This window comes from Danio aesculapii, chromosome 5 (assembly GCF_903798145.1).
Source record: "Danio aesculapii chromosome 5, fDanAes4.1, whole genome shotgun sequence".
NCBI classification, from domain to species: domain Eukaryota; kingdom Metazoa; phylum Chordata; class Actinopteri; order Cypriniformes; family Danionidae; genus Danio; species Danio aesculapii.
In genome coordinates, this window is record NC_079439.1 from 12,163,729 (window position 1) to 12,183,273 (window position 19,545).

The following is a 19,545-nucleotide window of genomic DNA, read 5'->3' on the forward strand; positions in this document are numbered from 1 at the left end:
GGTTTACAAAATGATTAGCTTTAATACAAAACTACCGCAAATGATCCAGAGTGATGCTTAGTTTGCAAATGATTCATTATTTTGATTCCAATTTGACTGAACAAATCTGCTGAAAGTGAGTTTTGCAGATCTGCAACCTCACTTTCGGATGTCCCTGAGTCAAAATAAGCCCATATTCATTCATTTTCCATAAGCTTAGTCCCTTATTGATCAGGGGTCGCCACAGTGGAATGAACCGCCAACAATTCCAGCATATTTTAAGCAGCGGATGTCCTTTCAGCTACTCCAGGTTACTCCACACAGAAATTCCACAAAATCCTTGTTGTAAGGTGGCAGTGCTAACCCCTGAGCTACCATATGAGGAAACTGTTTGAAGTTATGATATAAAAATTGAGAAATAATTCATTCACTTTGCATACTTTCAATTCAATTCAAAACATCTGTGTTTCAGATAAATATTTGGGTACTTTAATGTACACTACCTGACAAAAGTCTTGTCGTCAATCCAAGTTGTAACAGCAACAAATAATAACTTGACCTCTAGTTGATCTGAACTGCATCCCAATCATCACAAATACTGCATAGACCTTTTGGAACCCGCATGGCCCCAAGATTTCACAGAAATCAGTCAAGTTTGGTGAAGGAAAAATCATGGTTTGGGGTTACATTTAGTATAGGGGCGTGCGAGAGATCTGTGGAGTGGTTGCAACATCAAAAGCCTGAGGTATCATGACATTTGGGCTGCCCATTACATAAACCACAGAAGAGGGCTTAAACTTCAGCCTCCATATCAAAGTTCCTGAAAGCAAAGAAGGCCAAGGTGCTCCAGGATTGGCCAACCCAGTCACCAGACATGAACATTGAGCATGTCTGGGGTAAGATGAAGCAGGAGGCATTGAAGATGAATCCAAAAAATCTTAATGAACTCTGGGAGTCCAGCAAGAACACTTTCTTTGCCATTCCAGATGACATTATTGTTAGGACCCCATTGTTTTGGTTTTGTGTGTTTGATTTATTCTATGTTGGGGGCATGCCTTCAGCGCACCTGAGGCTGGTTAGCATCCTTATTTAAACCCCATCAGAGAGTTTGTCGAGGCCGCTGTTCATTCACTTGGCAGTTGGCCAGAGCTGCGCTCCAATTTGGGCATTATGTTTTGCATCCATATACTATCACTGAGAAGACTTACCACATCCATTTTTTCACACTGATTGAACATACTGATACTGATGTTTTGATTATATTATTTTCAACTGTGATAAAATAAATATTCTTTTTGATTATATTTCGCCGTGTCGTGGGGGCTTGTCCAATGTAAATTAATTTGAATGGATTTTTGGCTTGCGTTAATCTTTATTTGTTTGAGTAATATGTGGGAGAGACAAGGAGGGGAAAATGTTTGTTAGAGCTTTGGTGTTCTGGTTCGATCGGAAAAAGGTAAGTTCTTGCGTTTTAAAACGATGAAATTGTATATTTTCCCCGGTTAGATTGTAGCAGCGCATTGCGTTGTTTTTTATTTTAGTTTGTTATTTTTGTGCGGCTTCTGGGTCGAGTGCGCTATATGAAGTTATGCCATTGCGGGATTACCAAAACAAACTGATGAAATAAAGATGAAATGTTTGAAAGAACTACAGACAATAATCTGATTTGATTTGCTCAGTTAAAGGTATTTAAAGGTAATAATGTCAGAAATATTTTTCAGTTTCTTGCACTGACTGACTGTTTCAATCAGGGATGGCTGTGGGCATGGGCACGACAATGGATGAAAGTGAAGAGGGGGTGGTGGGAGATGGGGGTGATGGGGGCGGTTGGGGGTGAGGGGTGTCGCGAACGAAAGTGAAGAGTGGGTAGATTTGTCGCGAAAAAAAGTGACGAGGGTTGGGGAGTCACGGAAGAAAGTGAAAGGACGAGGGAGGAGAGCGATTGAGGAGGGGGATCAGTAAAATGAGGTGCCTCTGGCGTAAAGTGAGGTGGATCCGGCGTGTTCCGGCACAAATTAAGCCCTGGTTTCAATTCATTTAAGCTCAACATATCATCCGGAGACATGGCTATTCATTTATTAACCTTGTATGTTTTTGATTTGACTCTCAAAAAGATGGTAAACAATTACCCAACACTCAAAAAAAAAATTACTTTTGCTGCTTGTTCAAACTACTTATTTAAAATTAGTTTAAACAAAACAATTCCTAAGGAACTTCATTGTTTTATGTTCAACCCACTTAAAAACTAATGTAAAAACTATTAACTTAATTGATTTGTGTTGGGACAACATGAAGGAATTGTGTGGAACCCAGCATGTTTTTTACAGAGAAGAACCACAGCTTCAAGACGCCTTTCCACTGCACACGACATTTGAACACAACATTATGATACTCATCTTGAGGGCTCTAGAGATTGTACAATGCCATTGAAGTGATCCAAGTCCTGTGAAGAGACAGTGCCAAGCATAGAGGACTTCTATAGGTCTCCTTAACCCTGGACCAGGCCATATTCTGAGCAGATGCCATTGCGTTCATGGAGGAGAGGAGAGGAGAGAATGAGACTGACTCCTGAAAGACCCCAGTGACAGACGAGTCTCCGCATTGATCCCGTGGGCAGCCTGAACACCCACGGGGGCCTACTCACACCTGCATCTTCTCCACGATGGACGTCCAGCGTTCTCCAGCCTCCAGCACTTAGACTGCAGCTCTGCACAAGAAGTTTGGCCAGAGGACAAATGGTTGTGCCTGGTTTCTCTCTAGGTTTTTTACATCTCTTTCATCAATTGGTGAAGTTTTGTCCTCACCACTGGCTTGCTTGGTTTGGGACTTGTGGAGCTGCGCTTCGGTGTTTTTCTCTTCAGTGTTTGGACTTTCAGTAGTAAAAATTAAACCACACTGGACTGACACAGTTTCAATTTCAATCTACTAGAACGTCTATATTAAGCTGCTTTGACAATTTACATTGTAAATGAACTATAGAAATAAAGGTGAATTAAATTGAATGTCGGAATACGCCCCCTTGTGGCAGTCGCACAGAATTTTTGTTTGTCGTGCACCATGGAAGAGAAGCTGATTTTTGCGATGTCTGAAATAAGTGCAAAAGAGCCTTTATTCTGTGCATTTACCAAATTCATAAGCCGCTAAACATTTTGGAGAAAATGCAGAGATAGCATTAAAAAATTATTTGTTTTATTATTCATTTATGAATACAATTGGCCTTTTCTAAAATAGATTTTTTCTAATTCAAAAAGTAACAAAAAAATGTGAAAAAACACTTAATTTTCATCTCGCGCATCCAGACCTGCTTGAAGAACACTGGAATACATCATATCCGGTCGCATCCGGTCTAGTCGCAAATATTTGAACAAATCCGCAGCTCAAATCAGATCCATATTTTCCGCATACAGAGATGATCGGATCTCCACGCAGCTCCTGGACTACTCTCCATTGGAAATGAATGAGTTCTGGTCTGTCGATTGTCGTGTGTGGTGAAAAGGCGGCTTCAGAGGTAAAAATCTGAATGCTTTACTGATGAAAAAGTAAATAAAAATCATCTACTTCGTGTATACCTGAAGGTGAATTAACAGCACAAATTTGACATTTTTGGGTGAACAATCCCTTGAATATTATACAATATTTAAAATTTTGGTAAGACTTTAAGCCAATTGTAAGCAAATTCCCTCTATTAACTACTAGCTCATTATCAGCCTTTACTGATTACCTGCCTATTTAGATATTGGCTGTTTTATTAGTACTTAAAGTAGGATCTTATTCATGTCTAATCCTACATGATACCTTAAACCCAAATCAATAACAGTTTATTGAGTTAAAAGGGTTAAATATTAATGGTTTGTTATAATAGTATTAGTACATAGTACAATAAGTGTAACTTAAAATAAAATGTGACCAATATTTTTTTAATATATAAAGGATGGAAAAACATATGTGGTCAGTAATACTTGATGTTAAAAATATGATGTCTGTCTACATAATTCGACTACATAATTCACGCTCTCCAGAATTGTACACAGGTGTACATATCCACAATGAGCCTGTGTTCTTAACTAATTCTGTAAATTTACAAAGGGCTAGTATAGTAGTAGTAGACACCAGAGTTTCCACAGATACACACTCAGGTATCGGAATTGGTATCGTATCGGGAAGGGAAAAAGGGTATGCAAACATCCCTAATGGTTTCTTATCTGCTAATTCTTATTCGTGTCCACTTCAGGATTAGAAATGTAACATTTTTGCAAAACTCTCAACATTTTGTCATTTGCGATCTCCAGAATTTGATCATCTTCCTGCACAGACATGCTGGATTCACTTGATTTCTGGACAAACGAATCTCTTCGCAAAGAAACTTGAAAAGATGTCTATTTCTTACTCATTTTGCCATCTTGTGGGTTAAATCTTGGAGCTCAAGTGACCAAAAAGTAACCAAGAGAATATGGTCATTTTTCAAAATAAATGAAAAATCAAATAAAAGATCGTTCAGACTCAGATAATAAATAAAATGGAAAAAAATAGAAAATTAAAGAGGCCTTATTTTGCATTAAAAAAGGTCATATTTTGGTTTGGAGGGGTCTCCAACAACAGTCAGATATGCATGCAAGTTCAAAAAACACTTTCGATGTCTTATAATATGCTTTTATTTTTACCTAATTATCCCAAGGACTCCCGTATGATTCATTCAGATTAATTTGTTCCCAAACCCCTCCTTAGCGTGAAGCTAATCTGCACTGATTCGTCCAATGGCACAGTCTGTTGTGATTGGTCGACTGCGTTCAGCTCGAGAAGGGAGAGAAATGCCCACCACGGCTATGAAGTAGCACACAGAGTATGTGAGAGCCCAATGCAGGAATGCAGTTAAACACGAGCACATTACTCTACTCTTAAACCTAACCCCAAGTAATAACAATGACACACATTCAGTATTAATCCACACAGTGGCAGAAGTTGAACTATTTTGAAAATTGACCGCGCCACGCGAGTATGAATAGCTAATAGTGGTCATAACAACAAGAAACAGCAGAGGATGGTGAGTTCAGAAACACATTTAAATCGGTAAAGGAAGAAGCACGCGTCACGTTTTCAATGTGGTTTTGAACACAATATGTGAATAGCCCATAAAGATTTTACCTGAGAGATACAGTACAAGCACTGATTTATAATAGATAAGTGATTACAAGCCACGGGGACAGATTACATGTTATAACACACAATTAAATACATATTTTACAAACTACAGAAAATGAGGCGACAATTTTAATCACACTTACATGTTATGATCCGGAGGAAGAAGAAACTGGTCCATATGAACTGTAACAGTTACTGACAAAGTCCCTGTCAAAGTCTGACAATGTCCAATAGTCTCTGCTGCTCCTTCCTCTAATAGCAAACAGCCGACGAATCCCGCGCTGCAGCGTAGGTTATTGCATCAAAAATCATAAAAATGACAGGAACAAACAAAGCACTAGTTTGGCTATACTGTGGTATTGTTGTGAAAATGAACTTTAACCATTTATTCCCCTCAGCCGAATCTCTGTCTATCAGTGATCGTCATCTTCATATCATAATCAGTCCCGTGATCCCCCATGCTCCAGTGTCTGAAGAGAAAGGCGCATTCCCATTTTACAGGAACAAGTACACTGAAAAAATTTATTCAAAGATGATTCCTTGGATTTACTCAATTTTTTTTACGTTAAGTGGTTGTAAACAATTTATTTGGGCTGAATTTAAACAAACAAATTAAGTTGAACATTGCTCAATTTAATATGTTTGTTTAAATTCAACATAAATAACTTGTTTGCAACAGTTTTGCATGCAACACTTTTTTCAGTGTACTACATATTTAGTGATGTTCTGTGACGACGTCGATGCGTTCAGGCAAAATATCTGAACCCAACTTGATTCATTCATTCGACTCTGAGTCGACTATTTCATTAAAGAATCAATAGTTTTAAACACTGTGCACATTCAGATTCAAACCCCAGATGGATATTTTCATTCACTAAGAGCTGTGTTACACACTGCATGGAAGGTCACTTTCAAACCAATAATAGGGGCTTTTAATGAATTTCTTGTGCGGCCTGGCACCAAGTGATCCAGCCTGGGGGTAGGGGACCACTGCTATATTTTGTTGTCCACCAGTGGAAAACTCTATATTTCATAATTGAAAAAATTATATCTGTATAATATGAGGAATCAATGCCCATGTGGCAGAATTGCTGCAAACCAAAGTATACTGTTTAATCCTATATAGACTTTCAAAGCAAAATGTGAGCATACTGTGAGCAAATTCACCAAAATAAAAAGGCAAAGTACATTTAATTTTCATCTTCATTGATTTAATCCTCTGCACAAACACATTTTCAAAAAATATATTCACAAACTTTAAAACATTGCAAAACATTTCAAGTGAAGTAAACAGATTTTAAAAAATAAATGCCCCAAACATTTCATATGTAATGACCTATCAAATAGCAAGGTTTTGTTTCCCCAAGATATCCTGTACTAAACAATCCTCTGAGGAAAAAAAGTTAACTTTTAAAATGTAACACAATTAGGTGTATTTTAGCCTTTATGAACGACTAGACAGGTCCATATTGGACCAAAAGAATAAACGCCCTACCTAATACGGCACAAGGGTGTAATATAACTGCTTTAGCCAATTATTCTGACACATATTGATCGAGAAAGACAGAAATCTGCAGCGCAACCGGAGAGACAAATTTTAAGAAGCACTGCAGAGATATATGTAGTGAGTGTGTGTACTCTGCATTACCATACTGTGTTTATAATGGGTTTTTGACCTCCTGCAGACAAAGAAATACTGGGGAACAGTGTATAGCTTGAGTTTATATTAGTGTGGCCCCTGTAGTTCTGCTTATGAGAGGTCCTGGTCCTCTTAAGTGTAATGTAAACTTTACCGTCAGATAGTACATTCTTCTTTACCGGAATGTCCTAGGATCATACAGGATTGGGTCAGTGTGATAAAAGCACAGTGAGACACATAATTCAGACACGTCCAGTACGTCTGGATGGCTAAAGCTCCTGGAAGAAGGCCACTCTGGATTTGGTGCTCTGTAGAGTGAGCTGTGGAGACAGTTTGAAGAAGATTTACAGGTGTTAAAGAATTGCGCTACACTATAAACGGAATATCTTCATCTGTTATGAAGCCACTTTTAAAGTAAAAACACAATTATTATTAAAATGACACATGTAAATGCTTTTACACAGTGAATTAAAAAATTTTTTATGTAATTTTCGCACATTAAAAAAATTTTTATTCAACCTAACGTTGTGTTATTCGTACTGATAAACTGCCTCAGAAACTAATGTCCATTATAAAAAATTTAAATCAGGTTTGATTTTTTTCAGTTTTTCAAATCCAAAAAAAGTGTTTGAATTCAGAGACAGTTCAGAGCCACCATACACCATACAACGGAGGGCAAAATACTGAATGCAGTCACTTGACCAGCACAGATCACTTAATGACAAACACAGTGCATAAATTAGTATAAAGAAATACCAAAAAAATAAAAAAAAAATCCATATGTCAATTTTAGACCTAATAGTGCAAAGATCTTAACAGTTTGTCACATTCATTCATTTCTTTTTGGCTTAGTCCCTTTATTAATCTGGGGTCACCACAGCAGAATGAACCGCCAACCTCTTCAGCATGCGTTTTACGCAGCGGATGCCCTTCCAGCCCTTCAACCAATCACTGGGAAACACCCATACACTCTCATTCACACACATACACTATGGACAATTTAGCTAACCCAATTCACACAGTCTTTGGACTTGTGGGGGAAACCGGAGCACCCGGAAGAAACCCACGCAAACATGGGGAGAAAATGCAAACTCCACACAGAAATGCCAACTGACCCAGCCGAGGCTCAAACCAGCAACCTTCTTGCTGCGAGGCGATCATGCTACCCACTGCCACCGCGCCACCGTGTCACCCAGTTTATTTCACAAAAGATTTCTATTTCAAGTAAATGTTTTGATTTTCCTACCCAAATAATCCTTAAAAGCAATAATAAATTAAGATTTTAAGAACTGTCGTTTATCTCAGTGGTGTTGTTTGTGAATTACTCTGTGTTTTGAGCAAATAATTTAATTCATCAACTTAATTTGAGAAATTTTTAATGAAGCAAATAAATGAATGACTCAATGAGCCGCTTTTCTTTCTAATTATTATTTCACTGCACAACATAATTGAATATTTCCATATTAATACAAGAGAATATAAAATATATTTTGAAGATTATTGCTAACCAAACTGGTTGAATGGTTTGTGAACATGTCTAAATACCAATTCAGATGTAAAATCTTGTAATAGAAAAAACATGCCTGTAGCATAAATGTTCTGTTAAATCAAATATTTTTGTATTATTATTATATTACTATTTTGAAATGTTTGTAACTAGTTAATGGTTTTAATATTTACATAAAATAATTAATAATGCATTATTATTATAATTATTATATTAATAATACATGTTATTTTTACACAAGCATTTTCACAATCCAATTTAAATTGTGGTGTCACACTAAAGGTCCATAGGCCCTGTTTTTGTTCATCTTTATAATTAGAACGATAGATAAAATGATAAATAGACAGATAGCTAGACAGAAGGATAGATAGAATGATAAAACAATAGATAGAATGACAAACAGACAGACAGACAGACAGACAGAAATAAGATACAACATTGATGAACGAATGAACGAACAAACAAACGATAGACAGATGGACGAAATATAGATAGGACGATATAAAGATGGAAAGAGCAATAGACATATAGAATGACAGACAGAATGATAGAACAATAGATAAAATAATAGATAGAATGACAGATAGAACAATAGATAGACAAACAGACAGACAGACAGAACGATAGATAGATAGATAGATAGATAGATAGATAGATAGATAGATAGATAGATAGATAGATAGATATAATAAATTTAAGAAGAGATGGAATGATAGACAGAACGAATGATCAATAAACAGATGGATAGATTGATAGATAGACATATGATAGATAGAATAGAAATATAGAATGATAGAAAGGCAGATAGATATCTAGAACGACAGAACAGCGAAACGATAGATAGACGGATGGATCATAATGATGGATGATGTAATAACAGATGGTTGGATGGAACGAATGATAAAGATTTTTTATCCACACACACGCACGCACGCACACGCGCGCGCACGCACGCGCGCGCGCACGCACGCACGCACGCACGCACGCACGCACGCACGCACGCACGCACGCACGCACGCACGCACGCACACACGCACGCACACACACACACACACACACAAATTAATTGACATTATAGAATATTTATTAATGAAATTTCAATTCCTGCTCATTATTAATTCATTAACTAACTGAATAAATAGTCAAAGATTATGTGACAGTGGTATTTAATTTTTTATGCACACACCATGAGAAACCCTAGACATGTATGACATGTTCAATACACAGAGAGAGAGAGGGAGAGAGAGAGAGAGAGAGAGAGAGAGAGAGAGAGAATGTGTGTGGAGGGAGCATGTGTGCATCTCTGATCAACTGTCACTTGTCTGTGTGAAGCCACTGACAGTGATGTTTAAAGACAGAATCCCTCATGAAACATTGGCGTAAACAAACAAAAAGAGACAACAGTGATGGGCAAATGATGAAATTAATGCGTTGTGAAGATGGTACATTTTGTGCTTGATTAATGAATCATTTTGCAAGGGATTTAAGCACACTCACCCTGAAATACCCTAATCTGCTCAGCTTATACCAGACATCTTGAGATATAAATGTCATAGTAAATACTCTACACATGCCTTTGGTTACTGTGTAAACCGTGTACTCTGTGTTACTCTGCAATCTGGAACTCTGTGTGATCTTGAGAAGGACTGACTTCAAACGTCCACCAAAAAAAAAAAGATACAGAAAGCAGCTGGTTAAAAGTAAATGCAACAACACATAAGAAACGTTCAATAGGAGTGAGGTTCAGCACTGATAACAGCCGCATACATAAAAAAGAAAGTTCTGAAATTTGGCAGCTTCCAGTCAGTATGATGAACCATTGTCAGAGTAAAGAATGAGAAAGTATACAGTGTATCTGGAAAGTATTCATAGCGCTTTACTTTTTCCAAATTTTTTATTCTTATTCCAAAATGGATTAAATTCATTTATTTCCTCAAAATTCTACACACAATACCCCATAATGACTATGTGGAAAAAGATTTTGTGAAATTGTTAAAAAACTTATGGAAAATAAAAAACCAAAAAAATCATATGTACATAAGTATTCACAGCCTTTGCCGTGAAGCTCTAAATTGAGCTCAGGTACATTCTGTTTCCACTGATCATTCTTGAGATGTTTCAGCAGCTTATTTGGAGTTCACCTGTGGTAAATTCAGTTAATTGTACATGATTTAAAAAGGCATACACCTGTCTATATAAGGTCCCAAGGTTAACAGTGCATGTCAAAGCACAAACCAAGCATGAAGACAACGGAATTGTCTATAGACCTCCAAGACAGGATTGTCTCGAGGCACAAGGCTGGGGAAGGTTACAGAAAAATTTCTGCTGCACGATATAGAACGATAGATAGAAGGATAGAAGGATAGAAAGATAGAACGATGGATAGATGGATACTAACTGCACCTGTATTTAATGTTTATCGTCTTTTAAAAAAAAAAATTCACATTTATTTATTTTGTGTTGTCACTTGTCACTTTATGCACACTGGAAGCTTCTGTAGCCAAAACAAATTCCTTGTGTGTGTGAAGCACACTTGGCAATAAAAACTGATTCTGATAAAATGCTAGATAGAATGACAGACAGAATCATAGATCGATAGATAGATAGAACATACAACTCAACGTACATACAACTCAACATACAGGTTTCTTGACTAAATGCATCTCTGTTTAATGTTTATCATTTTTATTATATATTTTTTTCATATTTATTTTGTCTTGTCACTTGTCACTTTATGTACACTGGAAGCTTCTGTAGCCAAAACAAATTCCTTGTGTGTGTGAAGCACACTTGGCAATAAAACTGATTCTGATTCGGATTCTTAAAGACAGACGGATGAAAAGAGAATGAAAAATAGAACAACAGAAATATAGATAGAACAATAGAAAAATAATAGATGGATAGATCAATAGAACGATAGATAGAATGATAGACAGACAGAAACAAACGAAATATAGACAGAATGGTAGATAGAATGAATGATCAATAGACAGATGGACTGATGAATAGATGGATAGACATATAGAATGATAGATAGAACAACTGTAATATAGATAGAATGATAAATGAAAATAAAAAAACCCTGAGAAATCACATTTACATCAGTATTCACAGCCTTTGCCGTGAAGCTCTAAATTGAGCTCAGGTACATTCTGTTTCCACTGATCATTCTTGAGATGTTTCAGCAGCTTAATTGGAGTTCACCTGTGGTAAATTCAGTTGATTGGACATGATTTGAAAAGGCATGTCAAGCACAAATCAAGCATGAAGACAAAGGAATTGTCTGTAGACCTCCGAGACAGGATTGTCTCGAGGCACAAGGCTGGGGAAGGTTAAGGTTAGGCTGTTCTGAAAGTTTCAATGAGCACAGTGGCCTCCATCATCCGTAAGTGGAAGATGTTTGGATCCACCAGGACTCTTCCTAGAGCTGGCCGGCCAACTAAGCTGAGTGATCGGGGGAGAAGGGCCTTAGTCAGTGAGGTGATCAATAACCCGATGGTCACTCTGTCTGAGCTCCAGCGTTCTTCTGTGGAGAGAGGAGAACCTTACAGAAGGACAACCATCTGTGCAACAATCCACCAATTAGGCCAGTATGGTAGAGTGGACAGAAGGAAGCCACTCCCCACCTGGAATTTGCCAAAAGGCATTTGAGGACTCTCAGACCATAAGAACCAAAATTCTCTGGTCTGATGAGACTAAATTGAACTCTTTGGAGTAAATGCCAGGCGTTGCATATGGAGAAAACCAGGCACCGCTCATCATCAGGCTAATACCATCCCTACAGTGAAGCATGGTGGTGGCAGCATCATACTGTGGGGATGTTTTTCAGCAGCAGGAACTGGAAGACTAGTTAGGATAGAGGGAAAGATGAATGCAGCAATGTACAGAGACATCCTGAATGAAAACCTGCTTCAGAGTGCTCTTGACCTCAGACTGGGGCGACGATTTATCTTCCAGCAGGACAATGACCCAAAGCACGCTGGCAAAATATCAACGGAGTGGCTTCACAACCACTCTGTGAATGTCCTTGAGTGGGCCAGCCAGTGCCCAGACCTAAATCCTATTGAACATCTCTGGAGAGATCTGAAAATGGCTGTACACCGTCGCTTCCCATCCAACCTGATAGAGCTTGAGAGGTACTGCAAAGAGGAATGGGCAAAAATTCCCAAAGACAGGTGTGCCAAGCTTCTGGCATCATGTTCAAAAAGACTTGAGGCTGTAATTGCTGCCAAAGCTGCATCAACAAAGTATTGAGCAAAGGCTGTGAATACTTATGTACATGTGATTATTCAGGTTTTTTTTTTAATACATTTGCAACAATTTAAAAAAATCTTTTTTCACATTGTCATTATGGGGTATTGTGTGTAGAATTTTGAGGAAATAAATAAATTTAATCCATTTTGGAATAAGGCTTTAGCATAAAAACTGTGAAAAAAGTAAAGCGATATGAATACTTTCCGGATGCAATGTGCTGTGCTGTGCTAGTGTCTGAGAAGGGGAAAGGTGCGTTCATGTTTTACCGGATCCGGTACTGTGATGTACAGTATCGATGTCAACACGTTTAGGCAAAAGATCTGAACCCAACACGATTCATTTATTCAACTGAGTCGACTATTTAGTTAAAGAATCAATAGTTTTAAACAAGGTGCACGTTCAGATTTAAACCCCAGCTGGATGCCTTCATTCACTTAGTGTTACACACTACATAGAAGCTCATTTTCAAAAACCCATAATAGGGGCTCTTTAAGATTTTGTGTTGTCCTTGAAGTCCTCACAGGGTTGGCATCATCTCTTTGGTTTTATATATATTTCACCTGTCACCTTTACTGTCGCATTTTGCATTGTATTTTTCCAAAATACGTTATTAAACAGTATTCATATAAGGTACTTCCAAGGACAAAAAGAAATGTGGTTTAAGGGACTTGTAACCTTACTTATCCATAATTCAGCACAATTAACTAAGGCACACTTGGACACTAATGTGCCACAGCTTCAAGTTAGATTTTGATGGATTACCACACAAACATATTCATAAAACAGGTGAGACTGTCAGTGCATTAAGACGCTCTCACTACATCTCTGTCCCTCAGGCTATTGCTAGCAGCAGGATGCACCAGGCTACGGAGGAAGCACAGCCGCGGCCATTAATCATTCCAGCACCATGACCTGGAAAGCCAGTGACCCTTGTCACTTTGCTCCAAGGTCCAGTGCTCAAACTACCTGCCCAATGGTGATTTACAAGCCAGACAGTGTACCGATACAGGCTTCCAATGCAGGCTCAATGTCGGCTAAGAAAACAGCAGCTGTCAAACGGATGTGCGGATATTTTTTTTAGCATTGAGAGCTGTGAAGCCATCCTCCCCGAAGTGTCCAGCTTGATTTGCTCATGTTCCGCTTCAATTAGACAATCACATCAAGGCAGACTGACTGAAGACACAGAGGGCACTCCATCCGCCCAAACAACCGATCACAACACAGGAATCAATTAGCGTAGCGCTAACAAGACAATTTCGCACGCTGAAGGAAAGGACTCTATGGCTAAAATGGAGCTTTTAATCTACCGTTTCATAAGGCTTGATGAAAACCTTTCAGAAAGAAGATGAATAAATTCATTTTGGATTACCGGTGCTTGGATGCATGACTAACTGTATGATTAGGATCATATTTCATAAGAACTCATAGGCCTTTCTGAGAAACAGTGCCCCAGCACAGAGAGAGACTTCAGGGGAGTTTAGCAAAACTGTACCTCAATTTACTAAATTACACAGCTCTAAGACACAACGTTCAATGTTTCATAACTTTAATATGAGCCAATTCAACATTATAAAGGAACTAGAGGAAATCATAAAGGAAATCTTTGATATCAGTAGAATTTTGTAAATGTTTTTGAAAGGTTTCAGATAGGCAACCAAAGCTGCTTCTAATTTGGAGCTCAAAAACTATCTTAAACCTTTTTCATTCATTATTAAATATTACTTATTATTATCAATATTATGAGCAGTTGTGCTGTTTAATATTATTGTGGGAATTCAGTTTCAAGATGGTTTTTTAAAGGAAAATGCATTCATTTAAATGCCAATCTTTTGTTAATTTAATATTTTAATATTTTTGTTTAATAATAGTTTTTCTATGTATTTTGAAATTCAAGACGTTGACATTTGTGGTAATAATTAATAGTTATGCATTAATTAACATCCATATTTCCCAAATGAAAACAATGGAATTTTTGTCATTTGCATTTCCAATTATTATTATTATTAATTATTGCAGTATTTCCAGGTAAAATAGAGACTCTACCATTCAAAAACAAAAGGTAGATTAGCACCACCTGGTTGACTGTGCAAACAAAACATTCTCTAAATGTTCATTCACTTATTTTCATTTGGCTTAGTCTCTATTTCAGAGGTCACCACAGTGAAATGAACCGCCAACTATTCCGGTATATGTTTTATACAGAGGATGCTCTTCCACCTGCAACCCAGTACTGGGTAACATCCATACACACTTATTTACACACACTATGATCAATTTAGTTTATTTAATTCACCGCATGTCTTTGGACTGTGGGGAAAACCGCAGCGCCTGGAGGAAACCCACGCCAACACAGAGAGAAACTCCACACGTGCCCAGCCGGGACTCAAACTAGCGACTTTCTTGCTGTGAAGCGACAGTGCTAACCACTGAGTCACCATGCCGCCCCTCTAAATGTTTATTTTTTTATGTTTTCCATTTCCTATGGCGGTCATTTTTGACTATGAAGAATGTGACTATTTTATTTACAACCATTTAGCATGCTTGAAATGTCTTAAATTTCATGACCTAAATGTCTTGTGTGTTTGCATACCAAATGTCAACCAAGTCAAGGAGGTTTAGATCATTCCAATGATTTTGTAATTTTTTTACATTTAAAAAAAAAAAAAAATGTTTTGGTCTACAATGAGTGAAGACTTTACCAGAGGGTTAATATTCATCACTAGTTAAATAAACCATCCACATAAAGCTTTTTTCGTCACGTGGCCTACTCATAATGTTTACATCGTTGAAAAAATTATTGTGTTTATGTTATGATTTTTGTCAAACAACACGATGATAGCAATACATAAAAAAGCTTTCATTTTCAACAAAAATAAACGAGTCACCATAATCTGCAAAACCAAAGCAGTGAAGAAGCAGTGCTTCCCACACATAGACTTTACTTGGGCGGACTATATTAACGGCTTCCTAAGTATATTTAGTGACACATTTGTTTTATTTTCTATTATCATCATCCTTTTACACTTTGTATCCACCCAATATAACCAAACGACTGTGATCGATTAAGTAGTATGTGTGTGCGAGACCGGTCAGCACTCCCACAGACAGTCTTACGTGCTCTGCAGACCCACAGAGATGCGCCTTTTTGGGACTTGAAGTTAGTCCGGCCCGGGATTCTAAATCTCCTAAAATGTCCGGGATTCAATTTTTGCTTTCACTTTCTAAATCTTGTAAATGTGTTTGCTTTACTGTTTTATTAAAGCCTACTTTAGCTTGGCTTTGCAGCTGACAGCAAACCCAGCCACGAGACTGAGAGAAAAAGTAAATAATAGATTCTTTCATCTAAACCAGTGGTCCCTAAACTTTTTATCACCGCGAACTGGTCAACCCTTGGACCGGAGGGAGGGAGGGCAGTTTTTCATAGGTTGCTAGGCGACTGTCAACTGCTTTCTCAAATAATGACAAGATGACAAAACATTGCTGTCACTCTGATACATCTTTTATTCATAGAGAAAATTACAAAGCACTTCAGAGTTTGGGTGTTCCGTGCTTGTCTGATAATAAGTCTACCGAAATGTGTATATTATAGACAAGCTGAAGCTGCTCGATCAATTCTTGTAACGTGAAAAGCGGTGCTCTCCCGGAATTGAGTTGCCGAACCGCACTGTGGATCCGTCTGTGCCACTTCAGTGGCGTTGCTTGCTGCAGAAGTTGTGAATTTCTCAACTTTTCAAGCACCACCGGAAGCCTCAGCCCATCGGATCGCTTTATGCAAATACACCAGCTCAGAGAGTAGCCGATTGCGGACTAATTTAATTGGCTGACGCTGCTATGACGATCGCGTCAGCCCCAACTTCAAACACGCCCTCTGTCAAGCGTTGACGCTGAAGCCCCGTGTGAATCGGGCATTACTCATTTTGCTGCTTGTGGGTTAAATTTGGGCGCTCAAGTAACTGAGATGTAAGTGAGAGAATACCGTCATTTTTCAAAATAAAAGATCATTAAGACTCAGAAAATAAATAAAAGGGAAATAATTGCCATTGAGCCCTTAGCAATCTGGCTTCGTGAGGATGTTAATTTTAAAGGTATCAAACGACTAGATAGAGAGTATAAATTATCCTTATATGCGGACGATCTTTTACTTTTTATTTCCGACCCAGTGGTTGTTGTCCCTATTATTTTGAACATTCTAAACCAGTTTAGTAAAATTTCAGGGTACAAAATTAACTTTCATAAGAGTGAGCTGTTCCCTTTAAATCCACTGGCAAAAAACCTTACACACTCACTTTTTCCTTTTAGATGGGCAGTTGATGGATTTAAGTATTTAGGTATCGTTGTGACCAAATCTTTAAGTGGAATGTATGTCTCTAATTTTATCCCGTTACTTAAAAATTGTGAATCTGACATGGAACGCTGGTCCAAACTTCCCTTTTCTCTTGCTGGGCGCATAAGCCTAATCAAGAAGATCGTTCTTCCCAAGTTTTTGTACTTATTCCAACACATTCCAATTTACCTTAAGAAAAAGTTTTTTATAGATTTGGATAAATGTGTCACCTTCTTTTTATGGGGAAATAAACCAGTTCGAATTAAGAAATCTATTTTGCAGCTCCCTAAAAACAGAGGGGGTTTTGCACTTCCAGATTTCTTACATTATTATTGGGCTTGCAATATTCAAAAGATTTTATATTGGAGGAACAATAAATCTTTTTACGGCGAAAATGACGATTTCTTTTTCTACCTGTTTTTCAGTGGTCGACAACAAACTTTTTGGTGCGTTATTGCCACCTCTCGCTCTCCTCGGTGATGTTGCCAACCAATTAGGCTAACACGAGAAATTTGATGGAAAGATGACTGAGGGAGAGGAGGTCTATATATTTAGTTTACTGTAGTAAAGGCTAAAGTATACTATTACTAATGATACGACATTATGCAGTGTAATTTATTAATAAAGAGTTATATACAATATAATGCTTATTTCTAAATATTTCCCTTTACTATAAATTACTATAGTATTTTAAATGTGTAATTCCTGGTTTTATTGCATTTTTTTTGTTTTTGCCATTACATGCTATAATTTATTTTTGTTCAGTACCGCATATTATTTGTAGTAAATGTTTCATTGACAGTTTTATTGATCACTAAAATGTAACTGACTTGGATTTAAGTTCCTTCGCTATAAAAATGAAAATTGCAAAAATAGATTAGATGTATTTTTTTTTGCAAATGCTCAAAATCTCCCTGCACAACTAACTACAATTTTGATTTTGTAACAACAGTAAACTTTTTTTTGTTATAAGGTCTGGTTTTGTGGTGGCTGTACTTTAAAAATAAATTAATATAATCTTAATTCAAGTGATGAGAGATTTTGAAATTCTAACAGTAAACAGAGCTAGTGTAAGGTCACACCTGCTCGGTAAAAATGCTTTAAAATGATTTAGTTGAAAACATCCATTAGAAACTTAAACGTAGTCAAAAAGTAATCAGTTGTTATCAGTTACTTTGATAAAGTAATTGAAAAGGTACACTACTTATTACATTTTAAATAGGGTAAATTGTAATCTGTAATCTATCACATTTCCAAAGTAACCTCCCAACACTGTATATTACATAGGCTATTTTATATACATATCTAAAATGCTGTGGCATTCAAGTTTGCGTTGAACTTGAAAGAGAGAGAGAAGCAGATTTTGCCCGTCAGTGTGTACACATGGCTCCGTAACAGAAAAAGTGAATTTTGTTTTTTTTACTTTAACCCATTGAAAAGAAACAGTGTATAACAGCATCATAATAAAAATATTATTGTTAAAAACTTAATTATGTTTTGTTTGTCACATATAGTACTATTATGTGATGTGGGTAAATGGTGTGTTTCAATCCGGCTACCACTGCAAGTGTATTTTAAACTTGTGGGAAGCACTGAGGTGCAATGTCTTGGGCAAAAAAAAGGTTTAAGCACAGCTCACATCATTTCACATCCCATTCCTCAATATTTTCTTTTACTCCATCAAATATCAAATCAACAAAGAGAGACGAAAGACAAAATATAACAAAAGGAAAATGAGTTGAATGACTTGTTAAGGTTGTCCCAGCTTTAGCATGAGGTTTAACACATCTAAAAATCAAGTACCACACATTGTCTGGCTTTTGTGCGAGAGGCATTTAACCCACCTTTTTAAAGTTGCTCTGCTTGCTGGTGCCTTTCTGCGTGTTCTCATTATGGAGGATGTCTAGAGGCGTTTCTCGCTCCTTTAGCTTTAATGACTCAATCTCAGTCTTCAGTTCATTCAGCTGCTCCTGAAGGTGTTTGCTCTTCTCCATGTACTCAACCCTACCAAACAGACAGGCGCATTGTGTAACAAAGCAGCTCACTTGGTCTCCATCCCCTTTAAGGCCTACTCGCAACAGTTTTGTCACTGCCCTGTTTTTTTGTGTGAAAAGACATTGGCTGCATCTAAAACTACAGGGTCTGTAGGAGCTATAAATGTTGCAAAGATGCATTCATTCAATTTAAAACTCAGCAGGGAAGGTAGCATTGTGAAATTCGTCTAAAGTCACATGCCCTAAAAAACACATCCAAATAAAAGTATTTTATATACTTAGACTAAAGTTAAACTTTGCAACAACCCCACAAATCATATGTTTTGAAGTGTGTTTTCTGGTTAATTATAATCCCAGTTCGACATCCTACATTGCAGATTCGCACATTGCCATATCGATGCTGAAACGATATATGTTGTGCAGCTCTACTCTGTACCTTTTTGTTTTAAGGATGTCTTTGTTTTAAATTCTTAATTTAGTCATTTTAAATTAAGGTAACACTTATATTATAGTAATATTATGCCAAGTAATAATTTACATCATTTACTATTGGCTTAATAGCTGCCTATTATTAAAATATTAACTGTTTATTAGCACTTATGCCATATGATCCTATTTTAAATCCCTAATCCCACCTAAACCCAAATACTACCTTATTAACAATTAATAAGCAGCAAATTAGTCATTTATTTAGCTAAAAGTCTTAGTT

General features: G+C 37.2%; 1 protein-coding gene across 3 annotated transcripts in view; it reads right to left on the reverse strand.

The window, feature by feature from the left end:
- The window catches only part of nf2a (NF2, moesin-ezrin-radixin like (MERLIN) tumor suppressor a), a 138,822-nt gene that overhangs the window by 45,241 nt on the left and 74,036 nt on the right, over positions 1 to 19,545 (reverse strand). For 2 of the 3 annotated variants that reach the window (XM_056457374.1, XM_056457375.1), the window contains exon 17: positions 18,687 to 18,846. In XM_056457374.1, the coding sequence (XP_056313349.1) occupies positions 18,687 to 18,846 (160 nt within the window). Of the gene's footprint in view, positions 1 to 5,847; positions 7,078 to 18,686; positions 18,847 to 19,545 lie in introns of those variants that run through there. The other variant, XM_056457377.1, reaches the window with a different exon arrangement.